Source organism: Oncorhynchus mykiss, chromosome 11 (genome assembly GCF_057628025.1).
Source record: "Oncorhynchus mykiss isolate SJ-2025 chromosome 11, ASM5762802v1, whole genome shotgun sequence".
Lineage (NCBI taxonomy): Eukaryota > Metazoa > Chordata > Actinopteri > Salmoniformes > Salmonidae > Oncorhynchus > Oncorhynchus mykiss.
The window spans coordinates 57,374,762-57,395,635 of NC_143032.1; the positions used below are offsets into that span (position 1 = coordinate 57,374,762).

General features: G+C 39.2%; 1 protein-coding gene and 1 pseudogene across 2 annotated transcripts; both read left to right on the forward strand.

Moving 5' to 3' along the window:
* Positions 1-6: 6 nt before the first annotated feature.
* On the forward strand, positions 7-4,637 carry ddx51 (DEAD-box helicase 51). Its single transcript, XM_021621423.3, has 16 exons — positions 7-454; positions 599-921; positions 1,029-1,231; positions 1,334-1,484; positions 1,579-1,724; positions 1,806-1,877; positions 1,976-2,082; positions 2,244-2,352; positions 2,468-2,613; positions 2,793-2,970; positions 3,046-3,161; positions 3,258-3,374; positions 3,483-3,584; positions 3,833-3,896; positions 4,184-4,318; positions 4,459-4,637. The coding sequence occupies exons 1-16, from the start codon at positions 432-434 to the stop codon at positions 4,483-4,485; spliced, it is 2,019 nt and encodes a 672-aa protein (XP_021477098.2). The 5' UTR covers positions 7-431; the 3' UTR covers positions 4,486-4,637.
* Positions 4,638-4,759: 122 nt separating this feature from the next.
* LOC110535988 (leucine-rich repeat transmembrane neuronal protein 4 pseudogene) lies at positions 4,760-9,948 on the forward strand (annotated as a pseudogene). The gene has a single exon (XR_016484578.1). The product of XR_016484578.1 is annotated as a leucine-rich repeat transmembrane neuronal protein 4 pseudogene (transcript).
* The last annotated feature ends 10,926 nt before the right edge of the window (positions 9,949-20,874 follow it).

Consider the following 20,874-nt stretch of genomic DNA (forward strand, 5'->3'; position numbering starts at 1 on the left):
GGCTGCATATTACAGGGGTGTGGGTTCCGAGGATAGCGGGCTTTTCATAACGCGCTCACTGTATTAAAATATATATACAAATATTGATAACACTAGTTAAAATATTAAGCTATGAACAAATAAGATTAAAAAAGATTAGCGTTACTTACTCACAAGACATAAAGAAAACATTACCTTTTAATTTTTGAAAGTGGTCAACCCTTTTTTTTTTGGTCAACTCTTCTTCTGAAGCTACTAACGTCATTTTAAAGCGACTTTAAACAGGAAGACACCTCCTTTCTCTAAAAAGCTCTAGGAAAACACACACGTGTGAAACAGCAAAAATAGTTAAAGTTATAATATATATTGTTGTGGAATGGCTGCTAGATAACGTTGCATTGTTGAAGTTATTGCCCACATCTCATTTTTTGGCCCCTTTCAACATTTGAACAATGGCTCTGTTCCTTATTAATAGGTATGTTCACTTTTTGTTGTACGCTAACGTTAGCTAGCTTCCTTAGTTCTTGATTGACATAGTCAGCTAGCTATGTAGTTATATTATGAAGTGTGTTTATTGGGGACCTGAAACCAAGTACATTGACGACTATGCTTTTCACAGATACCTTGGGGATGAAGGAGATGATGGCTCGAGCAACGAATCTCGAGCCAAAGCGTTGTTGGCTAAGCTTCAGAGGAAGGCCAAAGTCAAGGAGCAACAGAGCTTGTCATGTCAAGAAGAATACCAGTCAAAAACAACAGTTGAGAATGACGGGGACACCTCGGTGAAGAAGAAAAGAAAAAACAAGGGAGGCAACCTCGATGAGACAAAACACCCAAAGAAGAGGAAAGTGTCCCCACCAGACCCTGAAGAACTTTCCGAGGGTGACAATGCACGAAAGAAGAAGGATACGAAAAAGATGCAACTGACAGAAGAGGACAAAGGTGTGTATCTATTATTTTATATCACACATTTACAGTTGAAATGGTATAACATTCATAAGAATTTATTTTATATTAGTATTTCTTATTCTCTTTGTTTCTCTCCTTAGATGGGATGAAGCAGACATCTGTCCACAATAAGAATAGAAACCTGCAAGAGGCTGCTGCTGCTGACAAAACAGAGCTGCTAAAAAATGATGATGAAATGGTGGAGAAAATTCAGACTGACCAGTCAATACAAGACACAGAAACAAGTCCCTCTCAGACTGGTTTCACCATACTAGGAGGATTTGAGAAAAAGATTATTCAAAAGGTACCGCCGTTTGGTGAAGTGCACTAGCGCGTTGATATAACTTGTAGTGGGAAATGTCTTTACAGTATGTTCATGATACATTTTAGATATTTAATATGTTAGGTACAAAGAGTCCTGCCCAAGTGGCTTGCTGAACCAGATGTAATCCAGAGAGACATTACAAGCAACCTAGTCCCCATCAGTGACGTCCCAGGAATTTGTACTAAACTCCAGCGGAAACTTGAGAGCAATGGAATTCATCACCTCTTTCCAGGTTAGCAGGCATAAAGGATTGGAAGTTGAAATCTGTTTTGCTGTCGCAATGTGGGAGGGGAAAGTACTCAACTTCTATTGTTTCCCTTTTGCAGTACAAGCGGAGGTCATCCCAGCCATTTTAGAGAGTGTCTCTCATGGTCTATTGATTGGAAGAGGGGGCTACAAACCCAGAGACATTTGTGTGTCTGCTCCAACGGGGAGTGGCAAGACTCTGGCATTTGTCATACCTGTTATTCAGGTATGAATTAAACCATTAACTAAATATATAATGTTTTTTTTCACTAGATAAGTCATAATTGTTTTTTTTTTATGTCATTAGGCACTGATGGAGAGAGTTGTATGTGAAGTCCGGGTTTTGGCAGTGTTGCCCACCAAAGAGCTTGCACAGCAGGTAACTTGGGTCAAACCTTCAATCTCCATGATGGAGATAACTTGTGATTTATTTTGGTTAGCTGAGCTTGAACATTTTTTAAATGTTTTCTCAAACAGGTTTGCAAAGTATTCAGTTCATATGCGGAGGGCAACAGCTTGAAAGTGGTCATGCTTGCTGGTCAAAAGTCCTTTGCCGCCGAGCAAGCATCACTCTCAGAAAACAGGTAGATACATCAAGGTCTTTCTTCCTTGGTGGATAATGAATTATTTTATTTGTTTAAGCTTAGTTTCCTTTCATTCAAAATAGTAATATCTGCGTAAATAACACCATGATTTTAAATAGAAAATTGATCTGAAAGAAATACACATTTTGCTTGTTTTGCAGAGGTGGAATAAGCCACAGTTTGGCAGACATTGTTGTCGCAACCCCTGGGAGACTAGTTGATCACATCAATAAGAATGATGGTTTCAGTTTGGAACACCTCCGCTTCCTTGTGAGTGTACTAATATTAGTGAATGTCATTTGTATTTTTATGGGTGTTATGACTAACAGTATTTCAATAAAGGATTCATATTTCATGATGGTCAATATTAAAACTTTCTCTGCAGATCATTGATGAGGCAGACCGGATGATTGACAGCATGCACCAGTCTTGGCTCAGTCAGGTGACCAAGGCAGTTTACAGACCCAGGAGAGTTTCTGAAGCAGTCTCAATCTTCAAGAGGACAGAGCCTGCACCTATCACAGCAGCGAGGTAAGACCTCACTTCTCAGCATTCTTTCAGACAGTACTGGAAAATGCAGGACTGGCAACTATGTGGTTTGTTTGTGAGAATACAAACTGTTCTGCACCTATGGGTTGTGTGCTTTCATACATTATTCTAGGGTATATGCATTTCAGTGATGTAGTACATCTGTTTTTACTTTGTGACAGCTTGTCACCGCCGCAGATGCCTCTGCAGAAGCTCCTGTTCTCAGCCACACTGACTCAGAATCCAGAGAAGTTGCAGCAGCTAGGCCTGCATCAACCCAGACTCTTTAGCTCTGTCCACAGTCGGTCAACAACCAACCCTGAGTCTCAAGAGAGGTTTAACTTCCCACAGGGCCTGACAGTAAGTTACAAAACATCCCAATTTTTTAAAATATAATTGATCCTATATTCCAGAGCATTGTGGTCTCTTTTCTAGGAATACTATGTGCCCTGCACTCTGAGTAAGAAGCCCCTCCTCATCCTTCATTTCATATTGCGCCTGAAGTTTAGTCCCATTCTGTGCTTCACCAATTCCAGAGAAGCCGCTCACAGGTTGGTGAATCTTCACTGGTTTTATCCTTACTGCGTTATTGGATGAAGATTACATGTTCACAGCAATTTGATTTTGCTTTCTGTTCTCTCTGACAGACTGTACCTGCTAGTGCATCTTTTTGGTGGAGTGCAGGCAGCTGAGTTCTCCTCACGACTCTCCCCCAATGAGAGGAAGAGAACCCTCAAGGAATTTGAACAGGGAAAGATCCAACTGTAAGTATGAATGTCTGTTAGCGGATAATTGAATATCCTATTTTCTTTGCTGTTCTTTGCTATATATATATATATATATATATATATATATTTTTTTTTCTGTTCAAGTTTGATCAGCACTGATGCTGCTGCCAGAGGCATTGACATCAACGGGGTGAAATGTGTTGTGAACTACGATGCACCACAGTTCATCAGGACTTACATTCACCGGTAAGCTAGCTTGTTTTATTTAACTGTTACACTTGTAACTGCATAGGTTGAATTGTATTTGTTATAGCTTTTGTGTGCAATGTTCATACAACAAAATAGGGAAATGTGTTGTAACAACATTTGGGCTATATACAACTATAAGTCAAAACTAAAGATGCATAGTTTGTCAATGTAAAGTACTACAAGGGACCCTTCAATGTATGCAATGTTATTTTGCCTTTCTGTGCAACAACTTTTTGTTGGCACAGGGTTGGAAGAACTGCAAGAGCGGGAAAATCTGGACTGGCCTTCACATTTCTGTTGGGGGTACAGGTGAGATGGATGTATTTTTCAAACATAAGACACAAAGAGCAATGAAAATATGTCAATGTGTGGCCAAGGCTGGAATGATAGCATTGCAGAAAAGCAATATTCTGTCAATTACATTGCTTCTGCATAAACAAAATGCACATTTCTATTTAAATAAATGTTTGAGTTTTGTTTAGTTGTGATTTAAACTGCAAGACAAGTTTTAATAGCTATAAAATTGCTGCTTTAGTTATAGATCTACAGTTCTTGTATGCTAATTCTGGTTGATGTTGGTCGTTGCTATTCTATAGGAGAATAAATTTATTCAGATGGTGAAGGATGCAGGCAGCCCTGGGATCCACAAACAGATTGTCAAGCCTGGGAATCTGAAGAGCATGGAACCCTGCTATCAACAGACACTACTGGAGTTGGGGAATACCATTAAGGTAGTGTAGTAGACTCACATCACTGAAATTCAAACAAATGGCATGAGGACAACTGTTGTCTGTTGCTCTAGCATTATCGTCATCATAGCTGCAAGTTGTCATTACTTTTAACAGTACATCTTTTTATTTTTTTCCCCCAGGGTGAAAAGGCCAAGAAGCGCGTCTAACACAGTGACTTGGGTCAACATACTGTAAGATTGTTCCTTCTCTTGTGACAGGCAAAACCAGTGGTCAGCATGCACACAAGATTTGGTTCCAGGTGCAGACTTTTGTATGAAATGTTTGTTTTTCTCAAATAAATATGGGACATGTCAATTAATCTTTGTTTTTGATTAAACAATCCATTGGCTCGATGTTAAACACTGCTGCGCATTGCTAGCAGAGTTCACATGGCCCACTGAACAATGACCTGTTGCAAAATGATAGGCCCATGATGTCAATCCCCAGCACATTTGTTTCCTTGGAAGTTGTGGGACCGTATGTTTTTGGTTTCACGTTGGTTGTGGGAACAAAGCATTACGCTTCCTGACTGGTAAAAATGTTTTTTTAAATGTTCTGAGAACAGAAGTAAAAAATATCCATGTTATAAAAAAGTTTATTTTTAGGTCACAGGGAGGTTCTGAGAACATTTTACTTTTGTTCCTTGAAAGTTTTCCTGTGAGGTTTTGTTGATTCTCTGAAAAAATCAATTCTACATTATTTGAATGACTTTCGCTCAATGTTAAGCAAGTGGTCATGACTTTAACACTGCTAGCTTATTTGGGGTTAACTTTTTTGAACTACAAGCACAGTTAAAATGCATGGAAATTCATTTCCTTGGGCATTAATCACGCAGACACTTTTATTTTGGGACAAGGCATCAGTGAGAGGTTTGTATGATCTTTTGTTTTCTATCCATGGAATTAGTCCACTGCGCCACCAGGAAGGAGCTAGAATGCCATGTTCTTTTTAGTCTATTCAAACAGACCCCATTTCATAGGAACCAAGTGCTCATTATGATCAGGTGTGGCCAATTAGTGGGCCAATACACCTGAGCACACTTAAGGACAGTTTCGTTGATGCTGAGACTGGATTGTATGTTTTTAAGTAACATTCTTAGAACGTTCTCTGAATATTACTCAAGTTTCTTGTGGTTTTTATGGAAAGTTTTCTTCATGTTCTTAGATCAATTTGAGAACACAACTTTAAATAGAACCATGAGGAAACCGGTATGAAACGTTATGCTGAAGTACTGAAATTCCCACAGAATGTTTTTTACATTCTGAACTTTTGAGAACATTCCCAATGTCGAAACAGTTGGAGAACGTTCCTAGAACATTCCCAACATTGAAATGAAATGTAATCAATGTTTGACTTTTTTTTTGTCTAGTTCCTTAAATGTGCTGAGAATATTCTAAAGCAAAGCAACTATCCTGCACCATTCACAGAAAGTTAAGGAAAGGTATGCAAATAACATAGGGCAACCACGCTCTCACCAAGCTCTAAGAAACATATGGTTCTCAGAACGTTATGTGCTACCTGGGTAGGGACTTAAAAACAAAAATCCAATCTTATTTCTCAATAAGAAATCACAAAAGGCCAAAATACTGAAAAAAAATCATTTTATCCTGCCATTAGTTTAAACAGCACTGATCTGATTTCCCAAACATATTTGATGTATTAGGAGAGATTGTTCTCACTGTTATTGCTGACCTGAACTGCACATGATGTATGTTTGAAGGGTCCCTTGTAGTACTTTACATTGACAAACTATACATCTTTTGTTTTTACTTATAGTTGTATGTAGCCCAAATGTTACAACACGTTTTCCTATTTTGTTGTGACGCTATTTATAGATACTGTGGACAGTCGGCCTGCCATAGGCTACGACAGCGAAATTAGTCATTACATTTTTTAATGTTTTAACAGATTAGGGATGCCAGATTATGGAGGCTACTTTTTCTTATGAAAATTCGTCATGAGTAAGGTAGCTTTTGTAAATAATTATAGATCGTTCATAAATCACTATGTTGAAGAACTTTTATCTTTCGATAAATGCACAAGTTTAAAAAAAATCTATTTTAGTAACTCGAATGTGACCGATTATTATACAGTGAAATTCTCTCAATTCGAAGGGCTTTATTGACATGGGAAACATGTTTCCCTTAACAAAGAAAGTGAAATAGATCACACAATTTAAATAAAAAATGAACAGTAAACATTACACTTAAAAAAGTTTCAAAGGAATAGAGAGACATTTCAAATGCCATTATGGCTATGTCTCTCTCCCTCTCTTTTCGCGAGGGTGCATGCATGTGTATGTAGAGAGCGAGAAGGCGCAAGGTGTTGCAGTTGCACTTGGTTGTGCAATCCGACACGCCTGAACGGAATTGTTTATTGCGCATAGCCAGTATTTCCATTTTTTTTTTGCCGCGTACGGGTGAAGTCGCTACCAGTCCAGTAGACTATTTAGGGATGAGTACATTATGCTCTTCCGCGGATATATTGAACAGTTGGAACTGCTTACGTTCTAACTTGTCTTTTATTCTGATTTAAAGTATTATTGTCAGTGATGTATACATTTAAGAGCATCTCTTGAAACTCACTAGGCAATTCATGTAATATTTTCAGTTTTCTAACGGTAGAGCAGGCGTGTGTCGAATGAAAGGAGTTAAATGAATTATTTGGACAGTTCCATGGTGCTGAAAGGATTGCTCATATTTCACTAAGCAGCCATGGGTAAGTGACCACCAATGAAACCCATAAAGATACATATTTCTATTTCATGAAAGTTCATGGTGCTTTGAAGCTTTGTTACATAAAACTCCTTGATGCTTGCTTTTCCTATGTAGTGTACAACCAATGTTTTATATGGGGTTTATAATGAGGGGTTGTTTGGCTGCTCTAAAACCCAACAAATGATTGGTCACTGAGTAATATACCTGCCGTTTTATATATTTATGAATATGCATTATACATTATTGAGCTCATAAGTGGTATGAAATGTGAAAGTTATTCCGTGTCTGCTCTGCTGCTGTGCATTTATGTCTTAGAAAGACCCATCACCCATAGTTGACTGGATTTTCACTTCACAGAATGCCACAGAAAAATGCAAATCTGCCTGAAATATCAATCAATCTGTCATGGACATTGCACAGTGACAGGGCACACATACTGAAATTGAGGTGTGCTTTGGTAGCCACATGCACTCAAATCTCTTCTCATCTACAGGTTCCCTAGTTTGGGATAGGCGTCTTTCATGTCTTCTTCTCCTGTCATCTTTTCTTCTGCTGCTCAGCAAGGGGGAGAGGATGTGCCCAGCAAGTTGTCGCTGTGAAGGGAAGATTGTTTATTGCGAGTCTGGCATCTTTCAAGACATCCCAGAAAACATCTCTACTGGATGCCAGGGTCTGTCCCTGCGCTACAACAGCCTACTGACTCTGCTGCCTTACCAATTCGCTCATCTCAACCAGCTCATCTGGCTTTACCTGGACCACAATTCCATCACCGCTATAGATAGCTTAGCCTTTCAGGGTGTGCGTAGGCTCAAAGATCTGATTCTCAGCTCTAACAAAATTACACTTCTACAAAATAAGACTTTCAATGCTGTACCAAACCTGCGCAATCTTGATTTGTCCTACAACCAGCTACATTCTCTGCAGCCAGGTCATTTCTATGGTCTGCGTAAGCTCCAAAACCTTCACCTACGATCCAATGGTCTCAACAGGATACCTGTACGCACTTTCCTGGAGTGTCGCAATCTGGAATTCCTGGACCTGGGTTACAATTACCTACGCACCCTTACCCGCACCACCTTCTTGGGGCTGTTCAAGTTGAAAGAGCTACACTTGGAGCATAATCAATTTTCAAGGATAATTTTTTTTATTTTCCCACGCCTTAACAATCTACAGGTCCTCTACTTGCAATGGAACCGCATACGAGCCATCAATCAGGGCCTGCCTTGGATCTGGCATACGCTGCAAAAATTAGACCTCTCAGGAAATGACATCCAGATCTTGGACCCAGCTGTTTTCCAGTGTATGCCAAACTTACAGATACTCAATCTTGAATCCAACAAGCTGAGCAATGTGTCTCAGGACACGGTTTCAGCCTGGGTCTCCATTAATACCATCAGCCTGGTGGGTAACGCCTGGGACTGCAGCCCTACTATTTGCCCACTGGTGACCTGGCTGAAGAACTTCAGAGGCTCAAAGGACATCAACATGATATGCAGCAGCCCCAAGTCAGTTCAGGGAGACAGAGTAATCGACATAGTGAGGAACTACACAATCTGTGTGGACATATCAGTTGTAGACCAAACCACAGCTATGATCATGAGGCAAACCACAGCCTTAGCTGTGGACACCAAAAAGCCCACCACACCTCTCTCTGCCACGACGACAATAACCCAAGGTCTACCTGCATCAACTGTACAAAGACTCGCTCCACAACCTGTCTCTCCCATTGTGACAGACAAAGACACAACAGAGTTCATACTCATGACCTCCATCTCTCCAGAATCCTCCTCATTTTTCCCAGAACTAGAGTTTGAGCATATGGCCTTCCATAAAATCATTGCAGGCAGTGTAGCCCTATTTCTGTCTGTGTCATTGATCCTGCTGGTAATTTATGTCTCGTGGAGGCGCTACCCCAATAGCATGAGGCAGCTGCAGCAGCACTCAGTCAACCACAAACGCAGAAAAAAGGCCCGGAAGCAGGAGCTTAACCTTAACTCTCAGTTGCAAGAGTATTATTTGACTTACCATTCAAACTCTGAGACCATGGATGCATTGGTAAATGAGACAAGGTCCTGCCCCTGCACGATCTCAGGATCCAGAGAATGTGAGGTATGATCTGTCAAGTCCATCCTAAAAACGCACTCTGCCTGGGGGTCAGAGGTAAATGTTTTCCACAGGGATGCACTGTAAACCTCTTTAGTGAATGGAGACTGAGTTAAACTTCCATCCTCTGACTCTGTTCTTACTGTTGTTTTAAATTAAAGTTATCCATCCTAAAAACGCACTTTACAGCTGCTTGGGAGTCAGAGCTAAATGTTTTCCACAGGGATGCACTGTACAGATCACCGTGTGCATGGTGACTGACTACTAACATCCCCTGTTTGACTCTTGTTATTGTTGTTTTAAATTAACGTTATCACATTAAGGACAAATTGATTGGATGAATTAATCCTGTTTGTGAATATAAACCTAAACCTACTTTCTTTCAGCAGGAAAATAATCCTGCAGCAACAGGAAATTTGTGGATTATAGTTAATGGCCATTTTTGTAGGGGTTGATACATTTTTCCTTAGGGCAAACCAAGTTGTAAGCTAGTAATAATAAACTTTAGAAGCCTTTTTAAGCCTTGAATATACTAGAAATGTGCATTTCCTGCAGTGCAGGAAAATTGTCAGCAACAAAAGAGGGATAAAATTGAGATGGCACATCTGTATCTGCTGTTGATTACAAATTACCCCACTTTTCACTTTTCTTATCCTTGAGTAATATTGAGATCTTCGTGTTCATACAAGTAACTGATAGACTTTATGTGTAGTCTTTTCCAATATTTAGCTCTTATTTGTTTTATGGAATTATGATAACTGTATGTGAAATTGAATTATGTCATTAAACTTGTGAATGGTAGTTGCTAAATAATGGGTGTCATAAACATGATTACATTATTTTGTCCTGTTTTTAGTCTTCTTACTGGCATGCAATATACCATAAAAGCCAACAGCATTAGTATGCTTTCTATTGAGGCACTTCACCATGACATAAAACATGGTGTAACAAGACAATTTCAAATCTTATGAAAAATGCATAAAAGTTTTTATCCTGTGTTTTATGGATGTGCGTGGTGTACCAGCCCACTAAGGCTATGACAAATGCAGCCATGTAGGATTCACAGTGTAGAGTTCTATCTAGGCTCTATGGAAGTGTATATTTCCATTTAGATTGTATTTACATTTCACATTACAGATGTTCTTGTCCTTATCCTTAGTTGCTAATTGTTCCAGAGCACTATAGCTGTCTGAATTAGAGGTAGACCGATTATGATTTTTCAACGGCAATACCGATACCGATTATTGGAGGACCAAAAAAGCCTATACCGATTAATCGGCCTATTTATTTATTTATTTATTTATTTATTTGTAATAATGACAATTACAACCATACTGAATGAACATTTATTTTAACTTAATATAATACATCAATAAAATCAATTTAGCCTCAAATAAATAATGAAACATGTTCAATTTGGTTTAAATAATGCAAAAACAAAGTATTGGAGAAGAAAGTAAAAGTGCAATATGTGCTATGTAAGAAAGCTAACGTTTCAGTTCCTTGCTCAGAATATGAGAACATATGAAAGCTTGTGGTTCCTTTTAACATGAGTCTTCAATATTCCCAGGTAAGAAGTTTTAGGATGTAGTTATTATAGGAATTATAGGACTATTTCCCTCTATACCATTTGTATTTCATTAAACTTTGACTATTGGATGTTCTTATAGGCACTTTAGTATTGCCAGTGTAACAGTATAGCTTCTGTCCCTCTCTGCGCTCCTCCCTGGGCTCGAACCAGCAACACAACGACAACAGCCACCATCAAAGTAGCGTTACCCATGCAGAGCACGGGGAACAACTACTAGAAGGCTTAGAGCGAGTGACGTTTGAAACGCTATTAGCGAGTGCAAATGGTTACACCAGCCTCATCTCGGGAGTTGATAGGCTTGAAGTCATAAACAGCGCAATGCTTGATGCACAATGAAGAGCTGCTGGCAAAACGCAGAGAAGTGCTGTTTGAATGAATATTTACACGCCTGCTTCTGCCTACAAGATAAGTTTAATGCTAGCTAGCAACTTACCTTGGCTTACTGCATTCGCGTAACAGGCAGTCTCCTTGTGGAGTGCAACGAGAGAGAGGCAGGTCGTTATTGCGTTGGACTAGTTAACCGTAAGATTGCAAGATTGGATCCCCCGAGCTGACAAGGTGAAAATCTGGGCCTCCCGGGAGGTCCGTGGGGCGACGCACAATTGGCCTAGCGTCGTCCGGGTTAGGGAGGGATTGGTCGGTAGGGATCTCCTTGTCTCATCGCGCACCAGCGACTCCTGTGGCGGGCCGGGCGCAGTGCGCGCTAGCCAAGGTTGCCAGGTGCACGGTGTAGCCTCCGACACATTGGTGCGGCTGGCTTCCGGGTTGGATGAGCGCTGTGTTAAGAAGCAGTATGGCTGGTTGGGTTGTGTATCGGAGGACGCATGACATTCAACCTTCGTCTCTCCCGAGCCCGTACGGGAGTTGTAGCAATGAGACAAGATAGTAGCTACTACAACAATTGGATACCATGAAATTGGGGAGAAAAAGGGGTAAAATTAAAATAAAAAAAAAGGTGAAAATCTGTTGTTCTGCCCCTGAACAAGGCAGTTAACCCACCGTTCCTAGGCCGTCATTGAAAATAAGAATGTGTTCTTAACGGACTTGCCTAGTTAAATAAAGGTGTAAAAAATATATATTTTAAAAATCTGCAAATCGGCGCCCGAAAATACCGATTTCTGATTGTTATGAAAACTTGAAATCGGCCCTAATTAATCGGCCATTCCGATTAATCGGTCGACCTCTAGTCTGAATATCTGCTTCTCTCAGGCTTTTAAAGCATGTGTTCGTTTATGATCTCAATGACATTGAAATGTTTGCTTCAAGTTGCAGAATCACTGAATTGCATTCAATTGATCACTATTATGCTTTTAACAGAGGTCTTAGTTTAAGGGAATATTTATTTCCCCAGATCACACGTGTTCTCAAGGATAGATGCTATATATCTAAAAGAGTTATATCATATATTATACAAATAGTCAAAATAGGTGATGTTTGGCTAAACTACTACTTATGAGGAGAACACTCATACTTGCTTGATACTGTCTAAAAATGGGTCCGCACTCTTTTAAAGTAGCGTGGGCCAAATCACTCCTAGCTGTGGAAGCAGTTTAATTAAATGTCTTGCCCATTATGATTTTTACACCCATACAATTGTTGTACAGGAAATGGCTATGTTTATTAATTGCATGTTTTTGATTCAGCTGCGTAAGAACTCATAGGGAAGCAGGCGTGCTTTTTGTGGAATATTAGATATGGATTAAGGATGGAGTTAAAAAATGTTCACTGTAAAAATTGCCGTAACTATTCATCATTGCTTGTATATGTACATACAGTGCCTTGCGAAAGTATTCGGCCCCCTTGAACTTTGCGACCTTTTGCCATATTTCAGGCTTCAAACATAAAGATATAAAACTGTATTTTTTTGTGAAGAATCAACAACAAGTGGGACACATTCATGAAGTGGAATGACATTTATTGGATATTTCAAACTTTTTTAACAAATCAAAAACTGAAAAATTGGCCGTGCAAAATTATTCAGCCCCTTTACTTTCAGTGCAGCAAACTCTCTCCAGAAGTTCAGTGAGGATCTCTGAATGATCCAATGTTGACCTAAATGACTAATGATGATAAATACAATCCACCTGTGTGTAATCAAGTCTCCGTATAAATGCACCTGCACTGTGATAGTCTCAGAGGTCCGTTAAAAGCGCAGAGAGCATCATGAAGAACAAGGAACACACCAGGCAGGTACGAGATACTGTTGTGAAGAAGTTTAAAGCCGGATTTGGATACAAAAAGATTTCCCAAGCATTAAACATCCCAAGGAGCACTGTGCAAGCGATAATATTGAAATGGAAGGAGTCAGACCACTGCAAATCTACCAAGACCTGGCCATCCCTCTAAACTTTCAGCTCATACAAGGAGAAGACTGATCAGAGATGCAGCCAAGAGACCCATGATCACTCTGGATGAACTGCAGAGATCTACAGCTGAGGTGGGAGACCCTGTCCATAGGACAACAATCAGTCGTATATTGCACAAATCTGGCCTTTATGGAAGAGTGGCAAGAAGAAAGACATTTCTTAAAGATATCCATAAAAAGTGTTGTTTAAAGTTTGCCACAAGCTACCTGGGAGACACACCAAACATGTGGAAGAAGGTGCTCTGGTCAGATGAAACCAAAATTGAACTTTTTGGCAACAATGCAAAACGTTATGTTTGGCGTAAAAGCAACACAGCTGAACACACCATCCCCACTGTCAAACATGGTGGTGGCAGCATCATGGTTTGGGCCTGCTTTTCTTCAGCAGGGACAGGGAAGATGGTTAAAATTGATGGGAAGATGGATGGAGCCAAATACAGGACCATTCTGGAAGAAAACCTGATGGAGTCTGCAAAAGACCTGAGACTGGGACGGAGATTTGTCTTCCAACAAGACAATGATCCAAAACATAAAGCAAAATCTACAATGGAATGGTTCAAAAATAAACATATCCAGGTGTTAGAATGGCCAAGTCAAAGTCCAGACCTGAATCCAATCGAGAATCTGTGGAAAGAACTGAAAACTGCTGTTCACAAATGCTCTCCATCCAACCTCACTGAGCTCGAGCTGTTTTGCAAGGAGGAATGGGAAAAAATTTCAGTCTCTCGATGTGCAAAACTGATAGAGACATACCCCAAGCGACTTACAGCTATAATCGCAGCAAAAGGTGGCGCTACAAAGTATTAACTTAAGGGGGCTGAATAATTTTGCACGCCCAATTTTTCAGTTTTTGATTTGTTAAAAAAGTTTGAAATATCCAATAAATGTCGTTCCACTTCATGAATGTGTCCCACTTGTTGTTGATTCTTCACAAAAAAATACAGTTTTATATCTTTATGTTTGAAGCCTGAAATATGGAAAAAGGTCGCAAAGTTCAAGGGGGCCGAATACTTTCGCAAGGCACTGTAGGTACAGTACCAGTCAAAAGTTTGGACACATCTACTCATTCAAGGGTTTTTCTTTATTTTTACTATTTTCTATGTTGTAGAATAATAGTGAAGACCTCAAAACTATGAAATAACACATATGGAATCATGTAGTAACCAAAAAAAGTGTTAAACAAATCAAAATATATTTTATATTTGAGATTCTTTGTATTTGAGATTATTTGAGATTTGCACACTCTTGGCATTCTCTCAATCAGCTTCATGAGGTAGTCACCTGGAATGCATTTCAATTAACAGGTGTGCTTTCTTAAAAGGGAATTTGTGGAATTTCTTTCCTTCTTAATGCGTTTGAGCCAATCAGTTGTGTTGTGACAAGGTAGGGGTGGTATACAGAAGATAGCCCTATTTGGTAAAAGACCAAGTCCATATTATGGCAAGAACAACTCAAATAAGCATGGAGAAATGACAGTCCATCATTACTTCAAGACATGAATGTCAGTCATGCGGAAAATTTCAAGAACCTTTAAAGGTTCAGTTGGAAAAACCCTCAAGCTCTATGATGAAACTGGCTCTCATGAGGACCGTCACAGGAAAGGAAGACCCAGAGTTACCTCTGCTGCACAGGATTAGTTCATTAAACTTCATTAGAGTTACCAGCCTCAGATTGCAGCCCAAATAAATGCTTCACCGAGTTCAAGTAACAGACACATCTCAATATCAACTGTTCAGAGGAGACTGCGTGAATCAGGCTTTCATGGTCAAATTGCTGCAAAGAAACCACTACTAAAGGACACCAATAAGAAAAAGAGACTTGTTTGGGCCAAGAAACATGAGCAATGGACATTAGACCAGTAGAAATCTGTCTATTATGAGTCAAAATTGAGATTTTTGGTTCCAACCGCAGTGTCTTTGTGAGACACAGAGTAGGTGAACAGATGATCTCTGCATGTGATGTTCCCACCATGAAACATGGAGGAGGAGGTGTGATGGTGTGGAGGTGCTTTGCTGGTGACACTCTCTGTGATTTATTTAGAATTTGAGGCACACTTAACCAGCATGGCTACCGCAGCATTCTGCAGCGATACGCCATCCCATCTGGTTTGCACTTAGTGGGTGTCACGACTTCCACCTAAGTCGTTTCCTCTCCTTGTTCGAGCGGTGTCCGGCGGTCGGCGTCACCAGTCTTCTAGCCATCGTAGTGCCACTTTTCATTTTCCATTTGTTTTGCCTTGTTTTCCTTCACACCTGGTTTCCATTTCCCTCATTAAGTGTTGTGTATTTAACCCTCTGTTCTCCCCATGTCCTTGTGTGGAATTGTTTGTTTGTAAGTGCTTGTGCACTATGTTACTGGTGCGCGTCGGGTTTTGTACCCCATGTAGGTTATTTTTCTTATTGCCGTTGGTTTTGAAATTAAACTGCTCTGGCTATTACCTATTTCTGCTCTCCTGCGCCTGACTTCACTGCCACCAGTTCCGCAACCCTTACAGTGGGACTATACTTTGTTTTTCAACAGGACAATGACCCAAAACACACCTCCAGGCTGTGTAAGGGCTATTTGACCAAGAAGGAGAGTGATGGAGTGCTGCATTAGATGATCTAGCCTCCACAATCACCTGACCTCAACCCAATTAAGATGGTTTGGGATAAGTTGAACCGCAAAGTGAAGGAAAAGCAGCCAACGAGTGCTCAGCATGTGTGGGAACTCCTACAAGACTGTTGGAAAAGCATTCCTCATGAAGCTGGTTGAGAGAATACCAAGAGTGAGCAAAGCTGTCATCAAGGCAAAGGATGGCTACTTCGAAGAATCTAAAATACATTTGTTTAACTTTTTTTTGGTTACTGCATGATTACAAATGTGTTATTTCATAGTGTTGATGTCTTCACTGTTATTCTACAATGTAGAAAATAGTAAAAATAAAGAAAAACCCTTGAATGAGTAGGTCTGTCCAAACTTTTGACTGGTGCTGTATGTTGCGTAGCTATATGAGTTGGGACAATGACAATATCAGATACTGTCAATAGTAAAAACGAAGTGTGAATGGACATACTTGTTGTCAACTTATGTTTACGCAGAGTAGGCATTGTATGCCAGTAGACCAATTTGACTGAACCATTCATATCACAGATACTGTCATCTGCACTATAGAAAGAAACTGTACGACTGAGTAACTTGGCAACATGCCCCTCCATTACCATTCACTGTATTCTGTGATTGTCCTCTTTTCTCTCCCTCTACTGGCAAATGCCTAAGTTAGCTCTCTCCATGCTGTGTCTGTTTGTGTTGGTGTGGGAGGGCCGTGTGTTCCTGCTGTGTAACAGGGAAGGGAAAGAACAGGGGCAACAGCCACTCAGAAAACATGGTCCCAAGGGTCAGGGCACTTTTGCTATTAGAAAAATGCCACCCACCTCCGCCTGTCTTCCCCTCTCCTCCTCCCTCCCCAGTCAACTCCATACGGTCAACTCCCTCAACGGAAAGGAAAATAAATTAAAGTGGGCAAGGAGGCATGTGTTAAGCCAGACAGGATTAGGGGAATTTGGTGCCAGCGTTCAAAAGCTATTTACATCAGTGAGCTATCCCACCTAATCAAAAAGGGGTGGAATTTAGTCACAGTCTACAATTGAGGATAATAATCCACAGTATATTATCATCCTTCTACTGGTCCTAAACTAGAAACATGTCATTTCTCAGACTTGGAGACTCCTCATGTGTGTTGTTGCGTATAGGCTGGTATAAGCAGCTACTTGACAGCTTGGTGTGTGTAGAGTGTAATATTCATAATGATCACTGCTCTTGAGGCCAATAGAGAACGTTATAACGATCCAACCACAGCTTACTCATACTAAACAGCATGTCTATACAGAAACATCATATAGTGAAATATGGCAGGAGGGTGATGTGTCCATGGCCATCATGTGATGTAAAGTGAATGCAAACAAACATTGAGAATGGTTGATGTCCATTTGATTTCAAATGGATTTATGTGCCCCATCACTTGTTTCACTTTCTCAGTATGAGTCATGACGAGGAGTTACTGCCGGCAGCTAGATTTATATACCCATTTATTATGCTTTCAGCTGCTGCATTTATGATGAATTCCTGTTTGGAATACAAATGTGCCTTTGTATGTGTAGAAAAGAGCAATGTTGTAATTATGTGCATGTTAATCTGCCTTTTTAAAATTCTGATAGATGAAACATGGTTTACATTGTCTTGAAAACTCCAGATGGTTATAGCACTGTATGGCTGCTGTATCTGGGAAAGGAGGCAGTGAAGAGAACAATCCAAGGTTCATGAGTTAGGGGTTTTACTATAGATGGGGAAACAATAATTGCTGCACAGTTAACCTATGCTAGCTATGATTTCCAATTTTAGTAAACTACAGTATGTGCTTAAATTATCCAGGCTGTACTGCAATATGCCTACATAGATATTTCCTTCTTCTTCTTTGTATTAGTGATTGTGTAGAGCTGGTATTGAACATGTCAAATTATCATATCAAATGCATTTTGATAGGCTATTAGTATTAGAGAATTGTATTTTTAGAAAGGGAAAACAATTGTATTTCTCAATAACTGAGTAAGATTAACATTCCATTGCACGTTGTGGTATACTCTGGCCGATATATCTTTACTTCCAGACCTACCCATACTGCAATATTCTTAACACTCGCTGCAGATGACATGACAATTAGCATTCATAGTACTGCTTGTAATTAATATAACATTGCCTAAACACTATTTCCATTCCAGAGGACTCTGAATGCCAACACGGAACCATTACAGGCCCAAACCTACTGTGTCCTTCATTTTAGACTGTACTACATAGATTCCAATGTCCTCATGAAATAATTTGGCAGAAAATCAGTCAACGTGTCCAATGTTTCATATTAGGAACTAACGTCGGACCACCTTAGGATCTCTGGAGTTTGGAATTGTTTTAATTTATTTTATTAACCTCTGTTTAATGGGGGTTTCATAATGCATGGAGCAACATCATGTCTCCTGGTCACCTCCGTGGCATTCACCACTCCAGAGGTTGGAAATGAACATTCTCCACTGACTCACTGTATGTGCAGCACAGAGGCCCTGGTTCTGGTCCAGTGGATCTTCATCTCCAGCACTGCTTTTGCTGTTTGATGTTTCTTTTCGAGTTGGGGCAAGCATTGTTTTGTGGTTGCGGTTGTTATTTTTTTTACGTGTTAATGGGATCTCAAGTGAACAGGACACCCTGATTGCCCACTTTCTTCTTTTCCGACAGAGTGACTCACATTTCCTTGAGACTACCTCCCCGATTTGAAGACAGACATCATGATTCAGTCCCACATCCTCGCCTTCTCTCCCATCTCGTTATGAACTGTGTATTGTTCGGGACGGCAGGTAGCCTAGTGGTTAGAGAGTTGGACTAGTAACCGAAAGGTTGCAAGATTGAATCCCCGAGCTACCAAGGTAAAAATCTGTCGTTCTGCCCCTGAACAAGGCAGTTAACCCACTGTTCCTCAGGTGTCATTGAAAATAAGAATTTGTTCTTAACTGACTTGCCTAGTTAAATAAAATAACAATTGTTGTGATTTTTTTAATGTTCAGGGGCGGAGACAGGGTTTCTATCACCAGGTCTGAAAGTGTATAATTTAAGTAATTCTTAATTGGATGACAAAGGTGTTGTTAGTACAACCATGATCAGGGTTACAAGGATGAAGTAAATTACCACGTACAAATCTCGAAAAATCAGTGTAAGCTAACCATGCCTCTTGTGAAATTAGCCCCATATTGGTCATTTTTGTAAAGCACAAGGTTTTGTTTGATCAATTTGATTTCATTATGAAATTATGAAATCAATATACACCCAGTATTCAGTAAATATAATGCATAGTCTGTGTCAGACCTGGGCAGAAAATAGTTGTATTTTGTAGTTTATTTGAAAATACCAACTTTTCATATACCCGAGGTAGTCGAATATAGTTTATATAGAGTTTCTTTCTTTTATATACAGTTTCTAAGCAACTGGTTTCTTTCATATTCAAATACAGGTCTCAGAAAAACAACTAATATTTGCAAGTATTTAGAAAACCTCTCAGAAAATCTAATAATATTTGAAAACAAAAATATATATATTTGATGGCTGCCAGAACCAAAAACTTCAACAGTTAGTTGTATTAGTCAAAATATACTATCAATAGCACATGGTTTGGAGGGCTCTCAGATTTGAAAATAGCCTAAAATGAAATCCACAAGGGACATGGAATCACCTCAACATTAGAGTAGACCACTTTTGCAGCTTCAAATTAATTAACAAATATATTTTAGTAATTAGTGAGACATAAGGTAAAGCTTTACATCCAGTTCTTATACATGTGTAGTAACTTTGTGATTATTACAATAGCAACATTGTCAGTACATAGGACTTTGGAAATTGCTTTATAATTCCACAATACGGGATTTATTACATAAGTGGAATAAGGAAGTCACTATTCCTCGTGTACAGAAGTTACAAAAATTCTCAGCTCATTGCTATGCAATTAAAATGCAATTACTAAAGTATTATGTGAAAACATGCTAATAAAATGTTGCTCCTAAAGTAATTACAGTTTTACTACACAGTCACAAGAACAGTTTAATGTTAAGTGTTACTGAGAATGCTAACAGCAACAAAATATGGCTATTAAGTGTCAGAAGGAAACTCAATATCCAACTGCCTTCTTGAATCAACAATAGCCAAGGTAGGTAGAAAATCACGTTAGTTTGTATTCTGAGTAAACTTTCCCTTTAAAGATGGTACAGTGTGTGTTTGAAACATGAACACTTCTCCTCAGATGGACAAAGAGGTTCAAAGTAATTTTTGCTAAGCAACCAACTTGCTGTTTGCAATGCTTGAAATGACTTTGTCCAGTATTTTCAGGTATCATAAAATTATTTGCAGCTTTCAACGTGTTCAGTGGCATGTTGAAAGAGAAATACAGTACAGTAGTTGAGCATCACAAATGATTTATACTTATCTGTACAAAATATCATTGGTAATTGTTTTGACTTGATTATGCACTGTACATCTGAGGCAATGGACATTCAGAAGAATGGACATTTACAGAATGTTCAGATATAAACGTATTGTGTAGATCAAGTATGACTGTCAGATATATTGGCACGCATTAGTATAGGAGATTGTGTTCTATTCATTTAACATTAGTTGAAGGCAGCCAATCGAATAGTTTCTGAAAAGTAGTCACTTCCTGAGATCTGTATTCAAATATATATTTTTAAAGTAGTTGCTTTCTCAGATCCATATTCAAATTGTTTAAAAAAGGAGTTACTTTCTGAGATCTGTATTCAAATAGTTTTCAAAAGTATTTATTTCTGAGACCTGTATTCAAATCATTTTGAAAATTAGTCATTTTTTTGGGATCTGTAATTCAAATAGTTTTAAGAAGTTGTCCTTTTTTGGGATCTGTATTTAAATAGTTATAATCACCTCCAAAGTAACTCTTTGTTCTCCCCCAAAAAAACTTTCCACAAAGCATAGTTAAAGCATGCATAGTTAAAACTATAGTTACAATTTGTTTTTGATTTATTCATACCTGTATAGAATTGTATATTATGATTTCACAATTTGCTCATTTACATCAATTCTACACTTACTGTAATGACAATGACAATGTCATCGTCTATGACACAGTATGACAAAATAGCAAGAGATTAAAGTGTTATAAAGAAAATACACCATTTGTTGACAAGATCGTCAAGATGGCTACATTCATAGAAAGTTCATCTTGACTGTTGGA

What these genes read in the sequence shown, in the direction of transcription:
- ddx51 (XM_021621423.3), top strand. Translation starts at nt 432, where the DNA reads ATGGCTCTGTTCCTTATTAATAG. An exon ending in ACTGACAGAAGAGGACAAAG is followed by an intron (nt 922 to 1,028) that starts GTGTGTATCTAT and finishes TTCTCTCCTTAG; the next exon opens with ATGGGATGAAGCAGACATCT. An exon ending in GAACAGGGAAAGATCCAACT is followed by an intron (nt 3,375 to 3,482) that starts GTAAGTATGAAT and finishes TTTCTGTTCAAG; the next exon opens with TTTGATCAGCACTGATGCTG.